The sequence below is a fragment of the Phocoena sinus genome, chromosome 1 (genome assembly GCF_008692025.1).
Source record: "Phocoena sinus isolate mPhoSin1 chromosome 1, mPhoSin1.pri, whole genome shotgun sequence".
Classification (NCBI taxonomy): domain Eukaryota; kingdom Metazoa; phylum Chordata; class Mammalia; order Artiodactyla; family Phocoenidae; genus Phocoena; species Phocoena sinus.
This window is the reverse complement of record NC_045763.1, coordinates 116193962-116221677: the sequence shown is the minus strand read 5'-3', so window position 1 is coordinate 116221677 and position 27716 is coordinate 116193962. Positions and strand designations below refer to the sequence as shown.

General features: G+C 36.3%; 1 protein-coding gene across 1 annotated transcript; it reads left to right on the top strand.

The window, feature by feature from the left end:
• The first annotated feature begins 22440 nt into the window (after positions 1 to 22440).
• LOC116763948 (olfactory receptor 10K2) lies at positions 22441 to 23379 on the top strand. The gene has a single exon (XM_032652179.1). It carries the CDS (start codon positions 22441 to 22443, stop codon positions 23377 to 23379), a length of 939 nt encoding a protein of 312 aa, XP_032508070.1.
• Positions 23380 to 27716: the final 4337 nt, after the last annotated feature.

The following is a 27716-nucleotide window of genomic DNA, read 5'->3' as shown; positions in this document are numbered from 1 at the left end:
TGAAACCATGAAACTTCTAGAAGAAATTATAGGCATTACTCTCTTTGGCATTGGTCTATTAATATTTTTTGGACATGTCTCATCAAGCAAAGGGCAACAAAAGTGATTATAAACAAATGGAACTACATCAAACTAAAAAGTTTTGCACAGCAAAAAACAAGCAAGTTATCAACAAAATGAAAAGAGCATCTATGATGGGCGAAGATATGTGGAAATGATACATCCAAAAAGGGGTTAGTATCTAAAATTTTAAAAAAGAACTCATGCAACTCAACATCAAAAATCAAAGCAACCCATTAAAAAGTGAACAGAGGATCTGAATAGACATTTTTCCAAAGAAGACAAGCAGATGGCTAACAGGTGCATGACAAGATGTTCAACATCACTAATCAACAGGGAAATGCAAATTAAGACCAAAATAACATACCACTTCATGCCTGTCAGCATTGCTATTATTTTAGAAAAAGAAAAGAAAAGAAAGAAAGACAAAAAAGAAATAACAAGTGTTGGTGAGGGTGTAAAGAAGAAAAGAAGCCCTAATACACTACTGGTGGGAATGTAAATTGACACAACCCCTATGGAAAACAGTACGGAGATTCCTCAAAAAATTAAAAATAAAACTACCATATGATCCATCAATTCCACTCCTGGGTATTTAACTGAAGAAAATAAAAACACTACTTTGAATGGATATATGCACCCCTATGTTCATTGCAGCTTTGTTTATAATATCTGGGATATGGAAGCAACCTAAATGTCCATTGATAGACGAATGGGTAAAGAAGACTTAATATATATGCATATATATACAACTGAATATTACTCAGCCATAAAAAAGAATGAAATCTTGCTATTTGCAACCACATGGGTGGACCTATAGGGTGTTACGGTAAGTGAAATAAGTCAGCTAGAGGAACACAAATATGGTCTGATTTCACTTATTTGTAGAATATTTTTTAAAAAATGAACAAACATAACCAAATAGAAACAGTCATATATAGAGAGAACAAACTGGTAGTTACTAGAATGGATGAAGTGAGGGGTTGGGCAAAATAGGTGAATGGGGTTTAGAGGTACAAACTTCCAAATATAAAATAAATAAGTCATGAGGATGTAATGCACAGCAGAGGGAATATAGTCAATAGTATTATAGTAATTTTGTATGATGACAGTTGGTTACTAGACCTAATGTGGTGATCAATTCATAAAGCATATAAATGTTGAATCATAAGGTATATAAATGTTGCATACCTGAAACTAATATAATATTGTATATAAACTATGCTTTAATAAAAAATAAAATATTATTAGGGACATAGAAATTTCATAAGAATATAAAGATAAATAAGAATTAATAAATGAAATGCATTTGTTAAATCACCTGATAAAGTCAATAATATAAAAATAAATTATATTTCTGAGTTTCAGCAGAAAAGAAAATCTCTGTGTCTAGTAATATGAAGTATGGAAATACAAAAGAACAAGAAAGACCAAGTAATCTTGAAGAAGCACAAACCTAGATGAATTATAGTTCCCAATATAAAATATATAAGAAATTCATATGAAAAAGAGAGTACAGTATTGGTGCAAGTATACATACCTTAAGCAATGCAACAAAAAAGATAATTCAGAAATAAACCAATACATATATATTCATCTGATCATGACAAAAGTGACACTGAAGTTCAAGTGCATCCTCCCACATCTGGTATAAAAAATGATCTTTATAAAAAATAGTACAAGGACAAATGGGTATCCACAAGACAAAGCAATTAATCTTTACCTTTATCTCATACCATATACAAAAATCAATTCTACGTGGATATTAGAACTAAATGTTTAAGGGTAAGCAATAAACTTTTTAGAATAGTTTTAAAAATTATGATCTTGTGGAGGCAAAAATTATTTAAACAGCATACCAAAGCATTACTCAGAAAGTATAAGATTGATAAATTATACTTAATTAAAATTAAGAATACTTGTTTATCAAATGACACCTTAAGAGAGTGAAATGCAATTTTCAGAACCAGGATATTTGAAATACACATGACTAATTAAATAACGATTTATAGAATGTTTGTAATTTTCTGTTCATCAATAAGGAAAAGAGATATTCCCCCATTTTTAGGGTGCAAAATATTGAACACAACTCTCAAAAAGGGGGAAATCCAATTGGATGATAAACTTGTGAAAAGGTGTTCAATTTCATTAGTATCATGAAAATGCAAGTGTGGTTACCCACACATACCAGGATGTCTCAAATGAAAATGAGTTGCAATATTATTTCAGGCTGAGGTTTATCTTCCTAACTGACCAAGAGGAAAAATCCAGAGGATGTGGAGGAAGAATAACTGAGGAAGGAGAGCATATTTGACTCTCACCCAATGTTGCAAATGTGGAGCAACCAGAAGTCGCATACAATACTGGCCAGAGTATAAACTGGTCCAAACACTTTGAAAACCTGTTTGGCAGAGTCTAGCATATGGAATATACGCATATTCTCATTTGATATTTGCTGTGTAACAAAACACTTCAAAGCACAGTAGGTAGGAGTCTTGCTTCTCTTTTTGTGACTGGCTTATTTCACTTAGGAAAAGGGATATTGTTGTTTATGGAGTTTCAGATTTGCAAGATGAAACAGTTCTGGAGATCTGTTTATAACATTATGAATATACTCAACACTACTGAACTGTACACTTAAGTGGTGAAATGTAAATTTTATATAAAGTGTTTTGTTTTATTTTGTTTTGTTTAACCACAATAAATATATATATATATATTTTAACATCCTTATTGGAGTATAATTGATTTACAATGTTGTCTTAGTTGCTGCTGTATAACAAAGTGAATCAGCTATAAATGTACATATATCCGCATATCTCCACCCTGGTGCGTGTCCCTCCCACCCTCCTTATCCCACACATCGAAGTCGACACAAAGCACCAAGCTGATCTTCCTGCTCTATGCAGCTGCTTCCCACTAGCTATCTATTTTATTTTATTTTATTTTTTTCCTTTTTTTTTGCAGTACGCGGGCCTCTCACTGTTGTGGCCTCTCTCATTGCAGAGCACAGGCTCTGGACGCTCAGGCTCAGCAGCCACGGCTCACGGGACTAGCCGCTCCACGGCATGTGGGATCTTCCTGGACCAGGGCACGAAGCCGTGTCCCCTGCATCGGCAGGCGAACTCTCAACCACTGCACCACCAGGGTAGCCCTAGCTATCCATTTTACAATTGGTAGTGTATATATGTTCATGCCACTCTCTCACTTCATCCCAGCTTACACTTCCCATTCCCCATATCCTCAAGTGCATTCTCTACGTCTGCATCTTTTTATTTCTGTCCTGCCCCTAGGTTCTTCAGAACCATTTTTTTTTAATTCCATATATATGTGTTAGCATACGGTATTTGTTTTTCTCTTTCTGATTAATTCACTCTGTATGACACTCTCTAGGTCCATCCACCTCATTACAAGTAACTCAATTTCATTTCTTTATATGGCTGAGTAATATTCCATTGTATACATGTGTCACACCTTTTTTATCCATTCATCTGTCGATGGACACTTAGGTTGATTCCATGTCCTGGTTATTATAAATAGAGCTGCAATGAACATTGTGGTACATGGCTCTTTTTGAAATATGGTATTCTCAGGGTGTATGCCCAGTAGTGGGACTGCTGGGTTATATGGTAGTTCTATTTTTAGCTTTTTAAGGAACCTCCACACTGTTCTCCATAGTGGCTGTACCAGTTCACATTCCCACCAGCAGTGCAAGAGTGTTCCCTTTTCTCCACACTCTCTCCAGCATTTATTGTTTGTAGATTTTTTGATGACAGCCATTCTGACTGGTGTGAGATGATATATGATTGTAGTTTTGATTTGCATTGATTTCTCTAATGATATTGAGCATTTATTCATGTGTTTGTTGGCAGTCTGTATATCTTCTTTGGAGAAAATGTCTATTTAGGTCTTCTGCCCATTTTTGGATTGGGTTGTTTGTTTTTTTGATATTGAGCTGCATGAGCTGCCTGTATATTTTGGAGATTACTTGTTTGTCAGTTGATTAGTTTGCAAAGATATTCTCCCATTCTTAGGGTTGTCTTTTCGCCTTCTTTATGGTTTCCTTTGCAGTGCAAAAGGGGTTAATTTTCATTAGGTCCCATTGGTTTATTTTTGTTTTTATTTCCATTTCTCTCGGAGGTGGGTCAAAAGGGATCTTGCTGTGATGTATGCCATAGAGTGTTCTTCCTATGTTTTCCTCTAAGAGTTTTATAGTGTCTGGCCTTATATTTAGGTCTTTAATCCATTTTGAGTTTATTTTTGTGTATGGTGTTAGGGAGTGTTCTAATTACATTCTTTTACATGTAGCTGTCTGGTTTTCCCAGCATCATTTATTGCACAGGTTGTCTTTTCTCCATTTTATATTCTTGCCTTCTTTATCAAAGGTAAGGTGAACATATGTGCATGGGTTTATCTCTGGGCTTTCTATTCTGTTCTACTGATCTATATTTCTGCTTTTGTGCCAGTACAATACTATCTTGATTACTGTACCTTTGTAGTATAGTCTGAAGTCAGGGAGCCTGATTCTTCCACCTCTGTATTTCTTTCTAAAGATTGCTTTGGTGATTCGGGGTCTTTTGTGTTTCTCTACAAATTCTGAAATTTTTTGTTCTAGTTCTGTGAAAAATGCCATTGGTAGCTTGATAGGGATTGCATTGAATCTATAGATTACTTTGGGTAGTATAGTCATTTTCACAATGTTTATTCTTCCAGTCCAAGAACATAGTATATCTCTCCACCTTTTTGTATCATCTTTAATTTCTTTCATCAGTGTCTTATAGTTTTCTGCATACAGGTCTTTTGTCTCCATAGGTAGGTTTATTCCTAGGTATTTTATTCTATTTGTTGCAATGGTAAATGGGAGAGTTTCCTTAATTTCTCCTTCAGATTTTTCATCATTAGTGTATAGGAATGCTAGAGATTTCTGTGCATTAATTTTGTACCCTGATACTTTACCAAATTCATTGTTTAGGTCTAGTAGTTTTCTGGTAACATCTTTAGGATTCTCTATGTATAGTATCATGTCATCTTCTGCAAACAGTGACAGCTTTACTTCTTTTCTCATTTGGATTCCTTTTATTTCTTTTTCTTCTCTGACTGCAGTGGCTAAAACCTCCAAAACTATGTTGAATAATAATGGTGAGCGTGGACACCCTTGTCTGTTCCTGATGTTAGAGGAAATGCTTTCAGGTTTTCATGATTGAGAACAATGTTGGCTGTGGGTTTGTCATATATGGCCTTTATTATGTTGAGATAAGTTCCTTCTATGCCTGCTTTCTGGAGGGTTTTTATCATAAATGGGTATTAAATTTTGTCAAAAGTTTTTTCTGCATCTATTGAGATGATCATATGTTATTTCTCCTTTAATTTGTTAATATGTTTTATTACATTGATTGATTTGTATATATTGAAGAATCCTTGCATTCCTGGGATAAACCCCATTTCAGCATGGTGTATGATCCTTTGAATGTGCTGTTGGATTCTGTTTGCTAGTACTTTGTTGAGGACTTTTGTATCTATGTTCATCAGTGGTATTGGCCGGTAGGTGTCTTGTTTGGTAACAACTTTGTCTTGTTTTGGTATCAGGGTGATAGTGGCCTCGTAGAATGAGTTTTGGGGGGTTCCTCCCTCTGCTATATTTTGGAAGTGTTTGAGAATGATAGGTGTTAACTCTTCTCTAAATGTTTGGTAGAATTTGCCTATGAAGCCATCTGGTCCTGGACTTTTGTTTGTTGGAAGATTTTTAATCACAGTCTCAGTTTCAGTGTTTGTGATTGGTCTGTTTATATTTTCTATTTCTTCCTGCTTCAATCTCGTAGGTTGTGCTTTTCTAAGAATTTGTCCATTTCTTCCAGGTTGTCCATTTTATTGGCATATAGCTGCTTGTAGTAATCTCTCATGATTCTTTGTATTTCTGCAGTGTCAGTTGTTACTTCTCCTTTTTCATTTCTAATTCTATTGATTTTAGTATTCTCCCTTCTTTTCTTGATGAGTCTGGCTAATGGTTTATCAATTTTATCTTCTTAAAGAACAGCTTTTAGTTTTATTGATCTTTACTATTGTTTCCTTGATTTCTTTTTCATTTATTTCTGATCTGATCTTTATGATTTCTTTCCTTCTGCTAACTTTGGGGGTTTTTTGTTCCTCTTTCTCTAATTGCTTTAGGTGTCACATTAGGTTGTTTATTTGAGATGTTTCTTGTTTCTTGAGGAAGGATTTTCTTGCTATAAACTTCCCTCTTAGAACTGCTTTTGCTGCATCTCACAGGGTTTGTGTTGTCATGTTTTCATTTTCATTTGTTTCTAGGTATTTTTTTGATTTCCTCTTTGATTTCTTCAGTGATCTCTTGGTTATTTAGTAGTGTATTATTTAGCCTCCATTTTTTTGTGTTCTTAACAGATTTTTTCCTGTAATGGATGTCTAGTCTCATAGTGTTGTGCTCAGAAGAGACACTTGATATGATTTCAGTTATCTTAAATTTACCAAGGCTTGATTTGTGACCCAGTATATGATGTATCCTGGAGAATGTTCCATGAGCTCTTGCGAAGAAAGTGTATTCTGTTGTTTTTGCATGAAATTTCCTATAAATATCAATTAAGTCCATCTTGTTTAATGTGTCATTTAAAGCTTGTGTTTCATTTTCACTTTGGATCATCTGTCCATTGGTGAAAGTGGGGTGTTAAAGTCCCTTACTATTACTGTGTTACTGTCAATTTCCCATTTTATGACTGTTAGCATTTGCCTTATATGTTGAGGTGCTCCTATGTTCGGTGCACAAATATTTACAATTGTTATATCTTCTTCTTGGATTGATTGCTTGATCATTATCTAGTGTCCTTCTTTCTCCCTTGTAGTAGTCTTTATTTTAAAGTCTATTTTGTCTGATATGAGAATTGCTGCTCCAGCTTTCTTTAGATTTCCATTTGCATGCAATATCTTTTACCATCTCCTCACTTTCAGTCTGTATGTGTCCCAACGTCTGAAGTTGGTCTCTTGTAAACAGCATATATATGGGTCTTGTGTCTGTGTGCATTCAGCCAGTCTATGTCTTTTGGTTGGAGAATTTAATCCATTTACACTTAAGGTAATTTTTGATATGTATGTTCCTGTTACCATTTTCTTAATTGTTTTGGGTTTGTTATTGTAGGTTTTTTCCTTCTCTTGTGTTTCCTGCCTAGAAAATTTCCTTTAGCATTTGCTGTAAAGCTGGTTTGGTGGTGCTGAATTTTCTAATCTTTTGCTTCTCTGTAATGGTTTTAATTTCTCCATCAAATCTGAATGAGATCCTTGCTGGTTAGAGTAATCTTGGTTGTAGGTTTTTCTCTTTCATTACTTTAAATATGTCCTGACACTCCCTTCTGGCTTGCAGAGTTTCTGCTAAAAGATCAGCTGTTAACCTTATGGGAATTCCCTTGTATGTTATTTGCTGCTTTTCCCTTGCTGCTTTTAATATTTTTTCTTTGTATTTAATTTTTGATAGTTTGATTAATACATGTCTTGCTGTTTTTCTCCTTGGATTTACCCTGTATGGGACTGTCTGCACCTCCTGGACTTGATTGACTATTTCCTTTTCCATATTAGGGAAGTTTTCAACTATAATCTCCTCAAATATTTTCTGTCCCTTTCTTTTTCTCTTCTTCTTCTGGGCCCCCTATATTTCAAATTGGTGAGTTTAATGTTTTTCCAGAGGTCTCTGAGACTGTGTTCAATTCTTTTCATTTTTTTTCTTTATTCTACTGTGCGATAGTTATTTTCACTATTTTACCTTCCAAGTCACTTATCCATTCTTCTGCTTCAATTATTCTGCTATTGTTTCCTTCTAGATAATTTTTAATTTCATTTATTGTGTTCTTCATCATTGTTTGTTTGCTCTTTAGTTTTTCTACTTGTTAAACGTTTCTTCTATTTTCTCCATTATATATTCAAGAATTTGGATCACCTTTACTATCATTATTCTGAATTCTTTTTCATGTAGGCTGCCTATTTCCTTGTCATTTGTTTGTTCTGGTGCATTTTTACCTTGCTCGTTCATCTGCTGTGTATTTCTCAGTCTTCCCATTTTGCTTAACTTACTATGTTTGGGGTCTCCTTTTTGCAGGTTTCAGGTTCATAGTTCCCATTATTTTTGGCATCTCTCCCCAGTGATAAGGTTATTTCAGTAGGTTGTGTCGGTTTCCTCGTCGAGGGAGCTGGTGCCTGTGTTTTGGTGGATGAAGCTGCATCTTGTCTCTCTGGTGGGCAGGATCTTGTCTGGTGGTGTGTTTTGGGGTGTCTGTGAACTTAGTATGATTTTTAGGCAGCCTCTTTGCTAATCAGTGGTGATGTGTTTCTGTCTTGCTAGTTGTTTGGTATAGGGTGTCCAGCACTGTAGCTTGCTGGTCATTGAGTGGAACTGGGTCTTTGCATTGAGATAGAGATCTCTTGGAGAGCTTTTGCAATCTGATATGACATTGACCTGGGAGGTCTGTGGTGGTCCAATGTCCTGAGCTCAGCTCTTCCAACCAGGAGGCTCAGGCTTGACACCCAGACAGAACCCCAAGACCCCATCTGCCACGTGGTTCAGAAGAAAAGGGAGAAAAAAATGAAAATAAATAAAATAAAATTACTAAAATTAAAAATTAATAAAATTATTAAAAATTAATCAAAAAATTTTAAAAAAGAAAGACAGAAATAAGCTAGCAACCTAACCAATAAAGAATTCCACCAGGGCTTCCCTGGTGGCGCAATGGTTGAGAGTCCACCTGCCGATGCAGGGGACATGGGTTTGTGCCCCAGTCCAGGAAGATCCCACATGCCACAGAGCGGCTGCGCCCGTGAGCCATGGTCTCTGAGCCTGTGCGTCCAGAGCCTGGGCTCCACAATGGGAGAGGCCACAACAGTGAGAGGCCTGCATACCGCAAAAAAAAAAAAAAAAAAATTCCACCAATGATAATAAGTGCTAAAAATTATACTTAAAAAAAAAAAAGAAAGAAATGGGCAGACAGAAGCCTAGGACAAATGGTAAAAGCAAATCTCTACAGTCAAAATCACACAGAGTAGCATACACATACACACTCAGCAAAAGGGAAAAAAGAAAAATATATATATATATTAAAGGAAGAGAGCAACCAAATCAATAAACAAATCTACCAATGATAATAAGCTCTAAATACGAAACTAAGATAAACATAAAACCAGAAACAGGGGTCTCCCTGGTGGCGCAGCAGTTGAGAGTCCGCCTGCCGATGCAGGGGACACGGGTTTGTGCCCCAGTCCAGGAAGATCCCACGTGCTGCGGAGCGGCTGGGCCTGTGAGCCATGGCCGCTGAGCCTGCGCGTCCGGAGCCTGTGCTCCGCAACGGGAGAGGCCACAACAGTGAGAGGCCTGCGTACCGCAAAAAAAAAAAAAAAAAAAAAAAAACAGAAACAAATTAGATACAGAAAGCAAACCCCAAGTCTACAGTTGCTCCCAAAGTCTACCACCTCAATTTTGGTATGATTCATTGTCTATTCAGGTATTCCACAGATGCAGGGTACATCAAGTTGATTGTGGAGATTTAATCCACTGCTCCTGAGGCTGCTGGAAGAAATTTCCTTTTCCCTTCTTTGTTCTCACAGCTCCTGGGGTTCAGCTCTGGATTTGGCCCCGCCTCTGCATGTAGGTCACCTGAGGGCATCTGTTCCCCACCCAGACAGGATGGGTTTAAAGTATCAGCTTATTAGGGGGCTCTGGCTCACTCAGGCTGGGGTGAGGGGGGATATGGAATGCAGGGCAAGTTTGCAATGGCAAAGGTCAGCCTGACACTGCAACAACCTGAGGCACCCTGTGTGTTCTCCCAGGGAAGTTGTCCCTGGATCACAGGACCCTAGCAGTGGTGGGCTGCACAGGCTCCAGGGAGAGGAGATGTGGTTAGTGACCTGTGCTTGCACACAGGATTCTTGGTGGCTGCAGCAGCCTTAGTGTTTCATGCTGGTCTCTGGTGTCCACACTGATAGCCACAGCTTGTGTCTGTCTCTGGAGCTCATTTAGGCGGTGCTCTGAATCCCCTCTCCTCGTGCACCCTAAAACAATGGTCTCCTGCCTCTTAGGTCATTCCAGACATTTTCCCCAACTCCCTCCCCATTAGCTTTGGCACACTAGCCACCTTCAGACTGTGTTCATGCAGGCAACCCCAATCCTCTCCCTGGCATCTGACCTCCAAAGCCCAAACCTCAGCACCCAACACCCACCCAACCTGCGGGTGAGCAGACAAGCCTTTCAGGCTGGTGAGTGCTGGTAGGCACCGATCCCCTGTGTGGGAATCTCTCTACTTTGCCCTCTAAATGTCTTTTACTGTGTTCTCCTCCATGGTTCCGATGCTTCTGCCCTGCCCATCCCCTTGCCTCAACCAGTGAAGGGGCCTCCTAGTGTGTGGAAACTTTTCCTCCTTCACAGCTACCTCCCAGAGGTGCAGGTCCCATTCCTATTCTTTTGTCTCTGTTTTATCTTTTTACTTTTGTCCTACCCATGTATGTAGAGACTTTCTTGCCTCTTGGCAAGTCTGAGGTCTTCTGCCAGAGTTCAGTAGGTGTTCTGCAGGAGTTGTTCCACAGGTAGATGTATTTTTGATGTTTTTGTGGGGAAGAAGGTGATCTCCATATCTTAATCCTCCATCATCTTGAAGGTCCTTCTAGTTATATAATTTTATCTTTAAAGATAGAGATTAAAAACACTGACCCTAGACACAGGCATCCCTGTGTTTGAGTCACAGCTCTGCCTCTCTTACTAGCTTTGTAACATGGCACAACTTCCTTGACTTCACTCAAAAATAATATTTCTTGCTGTGTGGGCAGGTTGCCTTAGGATTGGCTGATCTAAGCTGAGCTCAGCATAATACTCTGCTTCAAGCTGCATGTCTCTTGCGTTTGGCCCCTTTTGATAGGTTGGGATCAGATTTGCACCAGCATTTTTATTCTACATCCCACGTTTAAAAGGACAAGGGGAGCTATCTTATGGTGATAGCAGAAAACCAGCAATGCTTCTTTTGGCCAAGACTTGGAACTAGTGATTTATCCCTTCTGCCCACATTTCATTGGCTAAAGTAAATATAAATACCAAATCAAAATTCTTGGGTCGGGAATGATGTTCTGTATCTAATTAGAGTGATTACAATGTCACAGAGCAGAACACATAGAAAGAGATAAAGAGCTGTGGCTAAAAATTCAATCTTCAGCAGTAATCTTTTACCCAGCAATTCCACTGCTAGTATAGACCAGATTGAGTCATATGTTACTAAAAGATAGGTATAACTACGTTCTGAACAGCACTTTTCACTATAGGCTTAGTCTGGAAATAATCTAAATATTCATCACTAGTACAACTAACAAATAAATTGAAGTGCATTCATGTAATTTAATGTTATACGGCAGTAAAAATTTACCACTGTTATTAATATCATGGTTAAATCTCACAAACATAATTTGCATGAAAAAGCCAAAATAAAAACAATACACACTATATAATTGCATGCATATATTTTTTAATATGGTGAAGTCAATATATGCTGGTAGGAGTTAGAATAATGGTTCCTCAGGCAAGGGTGTGGGCAATAATCTACTTCTAAATCTGGTTGTGGATACATGGGTACACCATTCTGTGAATTCACATATACACTTTGATGTGTATTTCTGTGATGTATGCTACCCTTTAATAAAATGTGCTAAAATTTAGGAAAGAATCAACTTGAAAAGGCTAAATTGAAAAGACAACAGAAAAGGATTAGTGGACAGTGTAAGGTACATGGATATAAATTATGTATTTTAATATACAGAGTATTATTGTTTCCTACTCCATGAATACATTACAACACCATGAGGACAAGAACTACACCTCGTTCATCCTTACATTCCCTGAATGTTCAGAATAATGTAAGTCATAGAGCATTATTCACCAATTATATATTTAATTTAATTTTTTTTAATGTTCCACTTATAGTAAAATTAGGTACAATAAATATAAGTGAATAAATAAATTTCTACAATAATTTTGATTTCCCTCTGTAATCTGTTTCAATGTGAGTTACTTCCTATTATTCCTAATAAGAAATTAGCTTATACCAATATCCACTTGTATGCTGTTTTAGACATTCCTTCCTGTTATCTTTTGTGACCTGCCCTCCACCTAATAACACACTGGTTGGCTGTGGGCCATGTTGGCCCAGAGACAACACAGAACTTAAGAGATCTGACACTTAGAATGAACTACCTGTTTCCTCTTCTCCCCTCCTTCACAACTATTCCCCTTTCAAGTTGTGGCTTATCCTCCTAACTGCACAGGAGGAGGAATCTAGTGGATTTTGAAGCAGAACAACTGAGTAAAGGAAAACATATTTGACTCTCATCCTATTGGCTTCTCTTGGGAGATGCCTGTAGAGCAAAGAAGTAAGATAAACTCCTCAAATTCAGACTGCCAGAGAGAAGACAAAGTGAAAATGTGGAAGAATACTGAGAATAACTTTAAAAGAAGAAACTATTGGGAAGAGGAGGGAAAGGAAAGATGGGTGATGTGGGATATCAGATGATTTTGAAGTGCACATTGGAGCAAGATAACAGAAATTGAAGTAAACGTGACAGAGCCTCAGAGTCACATTCATGTTGGTGGTGTGGAAGGGAGAAGAGACATGAGCAATTGGACTGGGATGTTTTGTTTTGTCATCCCTAACTCCCGAGACCTAGAAGAGGTTGTAGAGTGGGAATTGCACCTGGGGAAAGTCTGGTCCATCTTAATCCAGAGGAATGATTCATGTAAACTGGAGATCTGGGTGGGCTGAGAGTAGATAAATAAGCCTACACTTTCCACTTAGGCTATAAGGCTGATGTGTGATATGGTCACATTGTTTGATAGCTCTTCTTTTATTCTGCTTGGGTATCCAATGATGATTTATGGTTTAACTAATATGATCAGTACTTCTACTGGAAGTACAGTTGGAAATCACATCCTTCAGATGTTTTATATTTGAGAACAATATAACTTGATTATGTTGTCTCTTGAATTAGCTAGTATGAACTTTGATGTTTAATTTTGAGAGTAAATTTAATACATATATTTGCTCACTATATACATTTCTGTATAATGACCCTTCCCAAATTCACATTAATATATCTTTACTTTACTTTTGTTCTAATTTCTTATATTTTTACATAATACATTTATGCTTGCCTTAATAGTACATATTTTAATTCATCCCAAATCCAACATGGAATGCAATAGAATCTTATAATTTAAGATTCTTTGGGTTGCAAATAAAAAATAATCTAACTTAAACTGGCAAACTAGCAAAAAATAAATCTCTTGGTTTAAGAAAGCTGAAAAGTCCAGTGGTACAATGGTTCTAGCATCATGTTTGGTAGAACTCAAACAGTCATCCTCAGTCATCTGGATGCATCTCATAGCTCTTCTTATTCAGTCTTGGCTTCATTTTTAGCCTAAACTCAGCTGTCTCTGACAACATCAGCTCACAAAATCTAGTCCAGAGGAAGAAATAATTCACTACTTTGGATGTGAAAACAAAAGATGAGAGACTGAATCTTGTTCCTGATTGAACAGACTTGGATCATATGCCCATCCTGAACAAAACATTATAGCCAAACACTACAGAGAGAACTCAATGTCTTGACTGACTTAGTACAGATCATCTGCTCCCCCTGAAATTTCAGGATGAATCAGTTGGATGAGAATGAGAAAAAATGTTTTAAAAATAAAATAAAATTGAGGTACTATAAGTAGTGGGAGTAGCCATTTGTACTTCTTTTTTGAAAAAAATCTCTACTCAGTTTCTTTACCAATTTTTAAATCAAGTTATTGTTTTTGCTATTGAGTTGTATGAGTTTCTTATACATTTTGGATATTAACCCCTTATCAGATACATTGTTTGCCAATCTGTTTCCTATTTCACAGATTGCCTTTTCATTTTGTTGATTGTTTCTTTGCTGTGCAGAAGCTTTTTAGTTTGATGTAATCCCACTTGTTGATTTTTGTTTTTGTTACTTGTGCTTATGGTGGCATTTCTAAATACTTGTTGCCAAGACAAATGTCAAGAAGCTTTCCCCCAATGTTTTCTTCTAAGAATTTTATGGTTTCAGGTCTCATGTTTAAATCTTAATCCATTTTGAAATGATCTTTGTGTATGGTGTAGCATAAGGGTTTAATTTTATTCTTTGGCACGTTGCTATCCAGTTTTTCTCACGGTCATTTATAGAAGAGGTTATGGTTTCCCCATTTCGAAGACATACAAATAACCAACAGGTATATGAAACCTATTCACATCGCTAGTCATCAGGGATGTGAAAATTAAAACCATAGTGAGATTCACCTTATATCTGTTAGAATGACTATCATCAAAAAGACAAGATAACAAGTGTTGGTAAGGATGTGGAGAAAGGGGAACTCTGGTACACTGTTGGTGGTAATATAAATTAGTACAGCCATTAGGGAAAATAGTATGGAAGTTCCTCAAAAAACAAAACTACCATGTGATCCAGATATCCCACTTATTGGCATTTATAAAAAATTGAAATCAGAATCACAAAGAAATACCTGCATTCTCATGTTCATTACAGCACCATTCACAACGACCAAGATATGAACAGCTTAATGGTACACATCAAAGAAAATGGATTAAAAAATGTGGATACAAAATAAATGTGGATTAAAAACAGAGAACACAGTGCTATTCAGCCTTAAAAAAGAAGTGAGATCTTCCATTTGCCACAATATGGTTGAACCTCAAGGATGTAATTCTAAGTGAAATAAGTTAGATACAGAAAGATAAATACTACATGATCTCCTTGTGTCTGGAACCTAAAATAGTCAAACACATAGAAGTAGATAGTACAAGGGTGGTTGCCAGGGGCTGGGGAAGAGGGGGGAAATGTAGAAATGTTAATTAAAGTGTACCAAATTTCAGCTATATAAGATAAGTTCTGGAGATATACTATACAGCATAGTACTTACAGGTAATAGTACTGTATTGTATACTTAAAATTTGCTAAGAAGGTAGATCTTATGTTAAGTTTTCTTATCCCAATTAATAATAATAGTAATAATAAAGTTGGTGAGAGAAAACTTTGGGAGGTGATGCATATGTCTATGGTTTTGATGGCGGTGATTGTTTCATGGGTGTATACTTACATCAAACTCATCAAGTTATATACACTAAATATGGACAGCTTTTTCCATGTCACTAATACCTTAATGAAGTAGTTTTTTAAAAAACTACTGTGAGCTTGGACTGAATGATGGACATCAATAACAAAACAATGTTCAGCATTCAGATTCAGATATATTAAAGTCCACTCTTCTTACTTCTTTATAGGCATGATTTCTTATTCTAAATTATTTTTTTGTTCTCACTTTGTTCTCATTTTTGTTCTTAATATCATTATTTCTTCATCTGTCAGATACTTACGAGCTCTTTTTAGGCACCAAGCCATTGGTAGGTGTCTGTAACATTCATTGACATGAGTGACGTTTAAATCATTAATTCCTGGCTTAGCCACAAGGCAAGTGGAAACTAGAAACTTTGGAGATTAGAAAAGTAATAATGGTATTTTTGTTTAAACCAAAAGGTCATTTATATTATCAGGGTATCGCTGTCTCTGACCGTTCATTCACCCAACATTCAGCACATATTTCTTTAGTGACTCCTATGTATAACAATACACTGCATTAGTTTCTGGATAATGGAATAGAGAGGTAGAAAGAAAAATGAATTCAGTGGTGAATGGTGAAATGAGTCTCCTTTCAGCTTATTCTGACCAGGACCTTCACTACAGAAAGCAACTTTGCTCAATTGACCCTCTCAGCCTGACAGAAAGTTACATTCCTAATTGTAAGTGCAAAAGGACATTTTAAGCTAAACAAACATATTTTATAATGTACCTATCATCATGAATTTTGTGTGTAATTACGTTTTCATCCCTTTGGTAACATAAAATTGAGAAACCAACTTAAAATTCGTCAAATTTTCAAAAATTGCTGCATCTGAGCATGGCTTAGAACCTTCTACTCTCCAGGCCCTAATGCCCGGGCTCAATTTAAAGCAGTTTGGCATTTGATGACTTGCCTCTATTTTCCACAATCAACTCAGCTGTTTAATTAAACCCAGTACAATGTCTCCATGGCAATGACTCTGGCATCAGGAGACCCACAGAACCGCCCGTTACCAATAAATTCAATGAAAGTGCCAACTGCTCTATGATCACTATTAGATATGACCTGTGGTCTTTGGTCAATTGGCACAAAAAGTTGAGAAGAAACTGTTTACATTTTATTTTGGTCGGGGTCTAAGTCCCCAGACCATCATCATATCTCTATCCCTGAGTAGAGATCAGTAGCTTCGGCCCCATTTTGATATTTTCCCTTCAACTTGCATTCGGTCTCCTGTAGCCTCTGTGCCTTTGGCTTCTCTTAGGGAGAGGGAGTGGCAAATGGGGGCCTATCCCTGAATAACAGGCAACCATGTTGGACTGAGCACCTACAGCAATGAGAAACTGGACAGTGGAGAGGGAATAAGAGTAAACATCTATCCCCCAGCAGGACCTGTCCTTTCACTGCTCAAGTAAGAAACAGAGAAGGGAGGTGGGCTCAAGCTGGTGCAATGCCAGTGAAAGAAAGAGATAGCCACAACTAAGAATGTGGACTCCAAACACTGTTAACCAGGATTAATGAAGCTTTAAAGTGATTTTTTTATAAAACTATGCATATAAATTTTATACATATCCTGAATTAACTGACTCACTGCTCTTCCTAAATTTACACAGACACTGTCTTGGTTCTGATTTAATTCAGCAGTGCACTCAACATTTTCCTCACAAAATCTTTTGTTTCCTTATAGTAAGAACATCTAACATGAGATCTACTCTCTTAGTAAATGTTTAAGTACACAGTAGCATAATGTTAGCTATAGGCACAATGTTGTACAGCAGATCTCTAGAATGTTTTCACCTCACATAACTGAAACTTTATATCCAATGAACAGCCACTTCCTCTCTCTCCCTTCCCCCAAGCCCTGGCAACCACCATTCTACTTCCTTCTTCTATGAATCTGACTATTTTAGATACCACATACAAATGGAATTTGTCCTTCTGTGACTGGCTTATTTCACTTAGCATAATGTCTTCCAGGTCCATCCATGCTGCCACACATGGCAGGATTTTCTTCTTTTTTAGGGCCAAATAATATTCCAGTGTATGTATATGTATATATATATATATATATATATATATATATATATATATATAACTACAAAATTTTAAATCACAATCTTTTTTTTTTCAGAAATGGCTATATTAGATGACATCTAGAAAAAAAATTACAATACCTAATCCAGGTTTGAGAACTTAGGGAGTACTCTGAAAATAATTTTACTTGGCAGATATAAAGACACAGAAACCCTGCCTTTGGGGAACATAAAATCAGAGACAGTCAGAAACACTAGCACAAGGTCATAGAGAGCAGACTCAGGAAGAGAGCCAAGTCAATATCTACATAATAAACATCTTCAGGAAGAAGCACAATACTGTGGGAATCCCACTCATCTGAAAAACAAAAGTCGTCTGTGCTGTTGCTAACACATCCTCCCAGTTGCTTTCTGGTCTTGGGATCTTCACAGCACTGAGGCTTAATTTCTTCTTCTGTCAAATGAGACTACTAGGCTAGATCTTTAAGGTATCCTACAGCTATAACACTTATGACCCCAGCTTTCTGGGGATCCTCGAGTAAGAGACAAGGACAAAAAATACAATATACTTTCCCTAGTTTGGGGGAAGGGAAATCACCTTTATCCTATTAAACCCTTCCTGAAGTCAATGGAGTACACCAAGCAGTATGAGAGTAATATTCTCAAAACTGTCTGCCCCTTTTCAACTCTAAATTATAATTACAAAACTAACATTTGTGTAGCACTTAACCATTGCAATGATATTTTCTCATTCATTTTGAACAAACCTTGAAATTTAGATTAGCAGATATCAGAATGAATCCCATTATAAAGAAGAGAAAAGTGATTCAGACATGTTAAAGTCCTGGAGCTAATACACAGTGGAGCTGGGACTTGAGCCTGTAACAAAATTGTAACAGGAATCCTTTTCTTTAAATACCTTCCTATGAAAGGAGGGTGACAAAATACTGTTTTCCCTTTCTCACCAACACACATACACACACACAAACATTTTACTCCTATGCCAATCAGAAGATCTATAGTCTAGTCCTAGTTTCCCAGCAGTGTGAACTTGAGTGGAGCCCACAAACACTTTGATTCTCAAATTACTCTTCTTTATAGTGAAGATGTTAAAAGTAATACCTACTTCATGAGATCATGATGACCAAATGAAAGACTATATATAACAGTATTTTCACCCTGTCTGCACTATGAATAATGTGTGATAAATGATAATTCACATTATGTTTCTATACAATGAATCTAAATTTTGGTTAATAAATTAATACCAAAATTGTGTCCTATTTTTCTTCCTGGAAATATTAAAAGCAATACTGATGTACTGATACTTTGGCTGATGATTCCTAAAGAAGCTGATTGAATTGAGTTGTTTGTTTTTGAGTTTGTGACCCCAATGTGAAGGTTTTGGTAAAGAAATAAAAGGAAGAAAAAGGGAGGAAATGTGTGTCTCTCTTTTCACAACCCTATGTAAATTTAGGTGTTTCCTTTGTAAAACAGATGTATCTCTATGACAGCAAAACAGCAGGTATTTGTTCAATTCTGAAGGGCCAATCAACATTAAGGAAAATATTAATCAGCGCTATCCCAATGTTTACATAAATAGTGCCACTGAGGCTCAGCCTACATTTTTATCAAAATGTTTATAGATAATATTCAAATACTATTTTTTCTTCAAAGATTTCCATGGAATTGTTTGTTTTTTCTTCAACATTTTCAGACACTTTTTGCTTTTTCCTTTATGGTGTTTATGATAGTCTGTCTTGTAATATGGCTATTTGATTCTCTCTCCTCTGAGAAAGGAAAAATTATTTTATTCACATTTATAACCGCAGTGCTTAAAACATAATCAAAATGATAAAATCATAAAATATGAGAATTATGAAACAATCTACTCCAAATTTTAAGTGTTCAATAAAGAGTTGAGGTTGATTTCTAAATATGTAAATTAAAACATATATAAAATAGGCATCATTGATAATTATAGAATGTCCATAATGAGAAACTTCTACATTGTTATTTGTATGTGATTAAGTTTAACTACAGTTTTATATTCTATGTTTATCCTATAACCCACCCCCAAAATAGAAAATTTAGGATACCTCCTTTGCTTTCTACCAGGTATGGATAACTGTCTGGGTGACTCTGACTACAGAACAACCAGATACCAAAGACCTTGCATGGAACTTCAAGATCAGTAACACTTGCTTCCCTTCCAGTGCAGAACAGGACTCCATGTAAAACCAAGTTACTTTTAATCAAGCTTGGAGAATTCAGAAAAATGTTAATCTCTCTTAAATCCACTCCCCACCCTCGAGAAAGTACAGAAAGGCAGCTTCAACAACTTGCCATGAGTTAAATGCTCATTATATCATCGATGAAAATATTTCTGATTTTAATCCCTGTATAACCGCAATAAAGTGATTAGAGGGAAATATTTATTGAGCACTCACTATGTACTGAATTAGTCTCTTCTGTATACATGATTTCAATTAATTTTCACTGTAACCTGGAAGGTAGGAATTACTTTTCTCACCATACAAATGAAAAAATGGGGCTTAGAGAGTTTAAGATCTTACCAAAAGAAAATGCCAGAGTCATGATTAAAGCGTATATCTAAGTTCAAAACTCCTACATTTTATTCCTATATTACTCAATTTTACATGTGTTTGTAAGGGTAAAATTCAAGACTATATGTGTAGAAGTTTATTAGTAGTCCTGAGAATTGAGGATCCTGGAATTAGAAAGGTAACAGTAATTATTTATCAATAAATATACCTTTTAGGCAATAAAAATCCTGCATTAAGTACTGAACAAAGAACCAGGGGGATAAGATGGAGAAAGAGAAGATTTGTCCCTTTCACAAGGTTTGGGTTGGGGGGATGAGGAGGTATAACTATAGAATCAGAAAATATAAGGGACAAGGCAGCACTTTCCAGAAGGTAGGAGATGTAGCTGTGGTTACCTGAACTCTTACACATCTGTATAAAAGTCATAGAAATTAAACAGTGCTCAGACTCATGATATTTTTCCAAGAATGCTTTAATTCAATGTTTCTATAACAGACGCCAATAAACTCAGAAATAAATACAAAATAATTTTTCCAAGGCTATACAAAAGAAATTGTCTCCTCAGTTCTCTCACAATTGCAAATGCATATCTATTACTTCAACCACATCATTTTATAACAATCTATTCTTTTGAATACGTCTCACCTTTGAAATGTGAGCAACTTGAGGGCTTGGACCAAATCTTTTATATGGGTATTTTTAACACATACCTAGCGCCTGGCACATGGTTGTATTCATTCTGATTAATAATTGTTGAATAGTGCCTGATATTCTAGATTTAGTGGCCCTCGTCTAAGGTAGGGTATGATGACATCAATTTTTGTTATTAATATCAGCTAAGATATAATTTTGAAAGCTATACTTTTTAAAATGGGATAAACTCAAGGTCACTTTACAATTTCCCTCCCATTTATTTGCATTCTGGTATGTTCTAGACAGTTGCAAATGTACTAGGAATTGAGAATAAATCTATGTACATAGAATTCCATTGACCAGATGCTCTTTTCAGTGCTATTTTTCTTTGATAAACTGAGATTTTCCTTTTGCTTCAAAAGGGTAAAACTTAGTTCCATGTAGTACAGAAATATTTAGAAATTTATGATCTTGTACAATCTTCATGGCCACGATCAGAGAACACTGAGGATTCTCTTACTCTGTGAGTTCTGGGAAGAACATGGTGATGTGAATGTGGTATGTAACAACATACCAAGTTAGCTTTTTTTATTTATATGACAATTTTTATTGAAAAACTATTAGGCAATTAAAATGGTTCTAGATGCTGAGGAGAATTTAGGTTAAAATGCTTACGATTCTCTTCTTACCCTCAAGAGTATAAAATTTAATGGAAAAGAAAAAACAACACACTATTTCAAAATTAAATAAATGACAAATCAAATTGGCAATCAATGTCTTATGTGAATTCTGAGGAAGAAATAACTCCTTTATGAGGACATTCCAAGGAAGCTTCCAAAGAAAGAAAATAGACTTGGTTGAGGCTTCAGAATAATGGTAAAATATTTGTAAAGAAAAAAATGGTTAACAAATTAACATGAGCAATGAATAGAGGCAAGGAAGAATACAACGTATTGCGCAATAGTGATGCATTCCATAATGTCTATGAGTAAACACTGAAACATTGTTTAGGTCCCAAAAGGAGACCTTAAAAACCATAAAGACTTTGCACTTTGTGCTATAGCCATGAGTAAAATTTTTGCAGAGGTGAGCAATAAGATACAATTTATATTTCAGAAGATCAGTCTGACATCAGGGGAAAGATGGACTGAAGAGATGTGAGAATGGTGATGAGAAAGATAACCATAAGGTGATTTTTGTAGGCGTTAACAAAAGGTGGTGAAAATGGACAAGAGGCTTGAAGAAAGATTGTGGTTCTGTCGGCAGGAAGAAAGAATCTGAGATAGGCATTGGAGGATGTGTAGAAGTATTCCATCTTGGAGAACTTTTTCCAGATTTGGGAACAGAATACATATACAGAAGAAAGAGTCAGCTTAATGAGCATTTAAGAAGGTGGAGTTGATGATCCACATCAGGAAGTAAGGCAAAAAGAGTTGGATAGAATGTAGGTGTAGAATATGGAGAGATTAAACTAAGAGTAGACATTTAGGTATAAGCAGAGGGATAATGAAAAACTATTGAAGATTATATATAAAGTCGTAAATAAGGTAATATATAAATGTAGTGCATTCAGATGATTTATTTTGCAGCTGCAGGAAAGTGGGAGAATTTGAAGGTAATAAAATTGAATGGGCTAGTTTTGCAGAGTAAACTTAGAGTGAGAGGCTGAGAATTTTAATAGCAGCCTCATCCTGGGAATGGAGATGAAGAGATAGTTAAATCTGGGAAATGTCAAGAAAGTTTTCCTATGGTATTAAAAATACTGGGGAGACTCAAAGTTGGATGCACACTTTGAATAATTTTAGATACTTCTTCATGTCTTACAAAAGCTGGAAAGAGGAGGAATGAGTTAGAACTCAAAACCTGAGATCACATGATATGATGATCAATATAGTGATCATTCTAATGATTCTTCTAGTTTTCAGGGGGTTTTCTTGGCACTGTCGTCTCTCTCAGATTGTCTCCTGATGATCTGCCTTCCATGGAGTGGGTCAATGAGACCTTGGTGAGAGAGTTTGTCTTCCTCGGCTTCTCATCTCTGGCTGGGCTGCAGCAGCTGCTCTTCGTTGTCTTCCTGCTCGTCTACATGTTCACCCTGGGCACGAATGCTGTCATCATTTCCACCATTGTGCTGGAGAGAGCCCTCCACACCCCTATGTACTTCTTCCTTGCTGGACTCTCCTGCTCTGAGACTTGCTACACCTTCGTCATTGTACCCAAGATGCTGGTTGACCTGCTAGCACAGAAGAAGACCATCTCCTTCTTGGGCTGTTCTATCCAGATGTTTTCCTTCCTCTTCCTAGGTTGCTCGCACTCCTTCCTGCTGGCAGCCATGGGTTATGATCGCTATGTGGCCATCTGTAACCCTCTGTGGTACACAGTGATCATGGGACATGGGATGTGTGTGGGACTTGTGGCTGTTGCCTATCTCTGTGGTTTCACTATTGCAGAGATCATCACATCCTTGGTATTTCACCTGCCCTTTCACTCCTCCAACCAACTACACCATTTCTTCTGTGACATTTCTCCTGTTCTCAAGGTAGCATCCCACCATACCCACTTTAGTCAGTTTGTTATTATCATGCTCTGTGCATTGGTCCTGGTTATCCCCCTGTTATTGATTTTGGTATCCTATATTCACATCATCTCTGCTATACTCCAGTTTCCTTCCACATTAGGCAGGTACAAAGCTTTTTCCACCTGTGCTTCTCACCTCATTATTGTTATTGTCCATTATGACTGTGCCTCCTTTATCTACTTAAGGCCTAAGTCCAACTACTCCTCAAGCCAGGATGCTCTCATATCAGTATCCTACACTATCCTAACTCCATTGTTCAATCCTATGGTTTACAGTTTGAGAAATAAAGAGTTCAAATCAGCTCTTCAAAGAGTTGTGGGAAGAACAATTTCTCTGCCATGACATTAACCTAGATTCTGCTCTTTTCAAGTAATAAAACATAAAGTATGTGGCAAAAAATTCCCTGAGCAAAAATAATCAAGCAATTGAGAACAGTGTTCAAGAACAGAGATCATTTCTCACTTATTTCCAAATATAAAAATAAAAAATAATAGCTTTTTGCCATGATCACATAAATTATTGCCTATTGAAGTTTTTTCAATTGATGGAAAAATGATGGATGGCTAACATTAGGATGCAGGAATACAATTACATGTTCAGAATTCTAGGCTCTGGCAAATACCATTACCCAATCTCAGCCAGAATGAAAACCAATCCTACAAAATATTGTACAATCCTAACTCTCCTGTTTCTATATTGCTCCCTTTTCTGGATGTTTCCTGAGTCTCAGTCTTTCAGTATAGTCAGATCACAGTTTTTAAATGAGATAACATTTGTAAAGTTATAATTTTTGGTGCATAAGTTATATCTAATTAATGTTCAAATAAGAAAATTATGCAAAAAGTTTTCCACCTCTATGTTTCTATTACTGGGAGCTGGGTTTTTTTCTGATTTTTTTATACATTGATACAAATCTAATTTGGTCAGCATTCCTTAAAGATATTCACAAGGGCATAGGTTAAAGAGAAGACCTAAAACCATGCAGAGTTGTCAAGAAAGGCAGGTTAAGCTTAAACCCATTTTATTAAATAGTAACCAAATAGAAAAATCTGTGTAAAGAGCGAACAGTTTCTGTTTCACGAATCTCCGGAGTTGTCATGTGCATTTCAGGCCAGAATTCGAATTAGACATTTTACTTATCTCCCCTTCCTACAGAAAGGAGAGAAAACAAGGAGCTCCATGGAGAGAGCTTCTTCCTTGCTTTATATATTTTTTTCAAGATCAACTTGTTAATAAAGGTCTTCTGACTGAATCATTTCATTTCTTAGTCTTTTCTTCCACCAGTTTCCTCATCAATGACTTTTCAGGGGTTGAAGGAAGAAGGAAGGAACTGGATGTTTTATTCACGGGCCCTCTTTTATTGTGGAATGCTGAACTTGTCTGCTAAGAATATAATTTCTTCCATTTCTCTGAAGCTTGAGACTTCCTGAGGGTGGGTCCTGAAGGTCACAGAGACCAAAACAAATATAATTTCTTTGGCCACCAACTTCTCTTTTTCCTTGGGCCCATTGCTCACCCAGACTTCTAGCCTATCAAGTCATCTCATGAAAAGGAAATAAACTGGTAACCCTTAATGTGAGTCAGTTTAATGTGTTAATTGTTCAAATTTACATTTATGGGCTTCTGTTTTAAAATGTCACCATATTTGAACTTTAGAGCGTCCCTTGGAAGTGTATATTATAACCTACTTCTTATAGATGAGAAAACTGACGCTTAGAAAATTAAAATGTCTTTCCTATTACTGAGTAGAATTAATACTGATTCCACAACACTCACTTCCTTTTTTAATGCTCCTGCAATGCTCTCACATGACACTTTGTGAAGACTATGACTTTCTTAATTAATGGAGTTCAAAATGCATAAGTATTCATCTTCAACAGTAGGCTAAACTATGTGACATCTGTAGAAAAGATATACTGATAAGTATGAGGTAAATGGCCTTTATATCATATGGTATAGTTAATCCCTACCCTGATGTAATATGGTGTTGAGGGAGCGGGAACAAGAAAAACTCCCAACTTTTGCTTTGTTCTTTTCTAAGACTTGTGGCTACCATCATTTTGAGTCAGCAGAACACTCACAAGTGGGTAGGATCACTGTTTGTTAGAAGGTTATGTATATTAGAATGATTCTCCTTCTGGAATTTTATTCTGCCTCTTTTTATTTTTTCATGTGACCAAAGAATTAATTTGGCTTTAGGCCTGTGCTCATGGGTTAGAACAAAACATCTTGCTCTCCTTCCTCTTTTCACACACACACACACACACACACACACACACACCCTTGGTTAATTTTAGCTCCCCTCTTTAGTCGTATGTAACTGGCAGGAAAGAGATAAGATCTTTGGATTTGGGGTTGGCTTTAGCAAGAAAACAAAGCCCCTTCAGCCTTCAACTAGGCCATGTATTCCAAATGAACTTACAGAGAAATCTGCACTTAAGTTTCAGGCATAAATTCAACCAATAATAATAAATTGGTATGTTTATTTCCCATTCATCATTGTCTCCTATATATATATATATGTGTGTGTGTGTGTGTGTATATATATATATGTGTGTGTGTATCTTTTGAATACACTGTAGGAAAGCTTAAGCCAAGGCAGAATTAGGGAATTTCTGTGACCTTGGCCATGATATAATATAGTTGCACTGAAATTGGATTTGTAACCTATCAGGCTGGCCTTGATATTAGGACTAATTTTCTAAGACACTCTTTATCATTGAACAGATGAACCAATTATGATTCAAGAAAATGTACTGTTCAGGATCTCAACCTAAGTTATACATAAAGTAGAGAATAGTGAATTACAGCTGAGAGACAACAGTTAAATAACTCCACAGAGACATTTACATTGAGAAAGATGAATAAGTTTGTGCTTAGCAAACACAAAGATTCTCCTGCCTCAAGGATATATATTCCATATAAGTCAGTGAAAGTTTATTAAAAACACATAGATTTTTGTTTTCCTAATCAGTGATATAAAAAAAAAACAACATTCACAAAGATTAAGAGTTGATAGGTTGATTGGGTAGATACATTCAGAGAAAAAAATTCAATGCATTATTTTTTCTAAATTCCTGACTGTCCTTTTATCTTTCCTGGTGATTTTAATGAGCTACTAATAGTTTCACACATTTTCAGAAAACCAGCCATTATAAAATAAAACATTAATTCTACTTGTACTAGCTTAGTTCTGCTAGCACAAGTTTCTCCTAGACATCTTTCATTTGAGAAGACAATTCCTCAGAAAAGCACACATGCAGACTTTTATATGTGTAGAGCCATCCTCTTTCTATGATCCTTGTAATTAAAATGTGACTGTGGCACAAGTGTATTTGTCTCAATAAGGCATTGAGCCCAGAAATACAGTCTGTATGTAACTAATAGGAAGAAGGTGATCAGCTCATTGCAAAAATAAGACTCTAAAAATCCCCAACTTCTAGCAAAATATCCCTTGTCCTTTCTGCACTGACTCAACTTTCATACATTAATTGAAACTCATTCAATGCTCATGAAGTAACTTCCTATACTTCCTCCCGCCAAAAAATAAACCTTCCATACTTCCTGAGATGATTTTCCAACCATTTCACTTCATCTTGCACTTTTCCCTATGGAAAACCTTTTGGAACTTAATTTCAGTTTTTTGCATTTTCACTCCTTATGTCCCAGCCAAGAAAGTTGCCCATTTCCCTTGATCAATCTTTATTAGCAAGATGGAAAGAACTTGTATCAAAAAATAAATTAAAAAAAAAAAAACGGTAATGCAGTAATCATTCCAGGGGACTTGATAACACAACTGCAGAGCAGATGTTGTATCTATCTGGGCTTGGCAAGAGACCAAAAAAGACATCATTGGTAACAATCAGTGGTTCAACAGCTCAGAAGGAATTTGTAGAAGTGAACTCTACAGAGAGTGATCCAGGGTAGTAGAAAGATGTACTAGGAACCCTATATGTGCCTATAGGACTCTGAAAAGTTTAAGAGTAAATCCCTAAAGAGACTACAAATTAAGATATCAAGAGGAAAGTGTTAGGTCTGGGATATATGAGTTCCTTTGGAACCTCAACATAACTGTGTGAAAAGATCAAAGGAAGGTGTTTGTAAAAATGGGAAATTTTACTTATTTTCCTTGGAAAACATTTAGAAATATATTTAACAATTTCTAATCAAGACCTATTAAAATGAAGCTGTAAAGAAACTTTTCCAAGGGATACAGAATAAAACGAATAAACATAGAGATACTTTATACAAGGACAGGATGTCTCAATTTTGTAGCGATACCAATTGTCCTTATTTCATCTTTAAATCCAAATCAATTCCAGTCAAATATCCATTGCTAGATAATATGATAAATATTTTCAAATAAAATACTAATCATGAATCCCCCAACCCCCCTTTATATACATATATAGAGGAATATATTTCTGTATGTGTGTCTTTGTGTGTATTCAATTTCTTTAAAATTTTTGAGATAAGCTAAGTCAGGACTTTCAGCCCCCTACTACATTTATAAACACTGAATATAGCAGAGATTACATAAAATTTTATTATCACACTGCAGGTACATGGCAGATAATCCACTCTCTTACCCCTTTCCTAGAGCTCATTTCAATTTTCACTCCATGGGTATGTCCAGTGCCACTGTCCCTGCTGTTTCCTGCTATGACTAAGGCACTAGC

Excerpts from the sequence above, each read along its gene's own strand:
- LOC116763948 (XM_032652179.1), top strand. The coding sequence starts at position 22,441 with ATGGAGTGGGTCAATGAGACCTTGGTGAGAGAGTTTGTCTTCCTCGGC.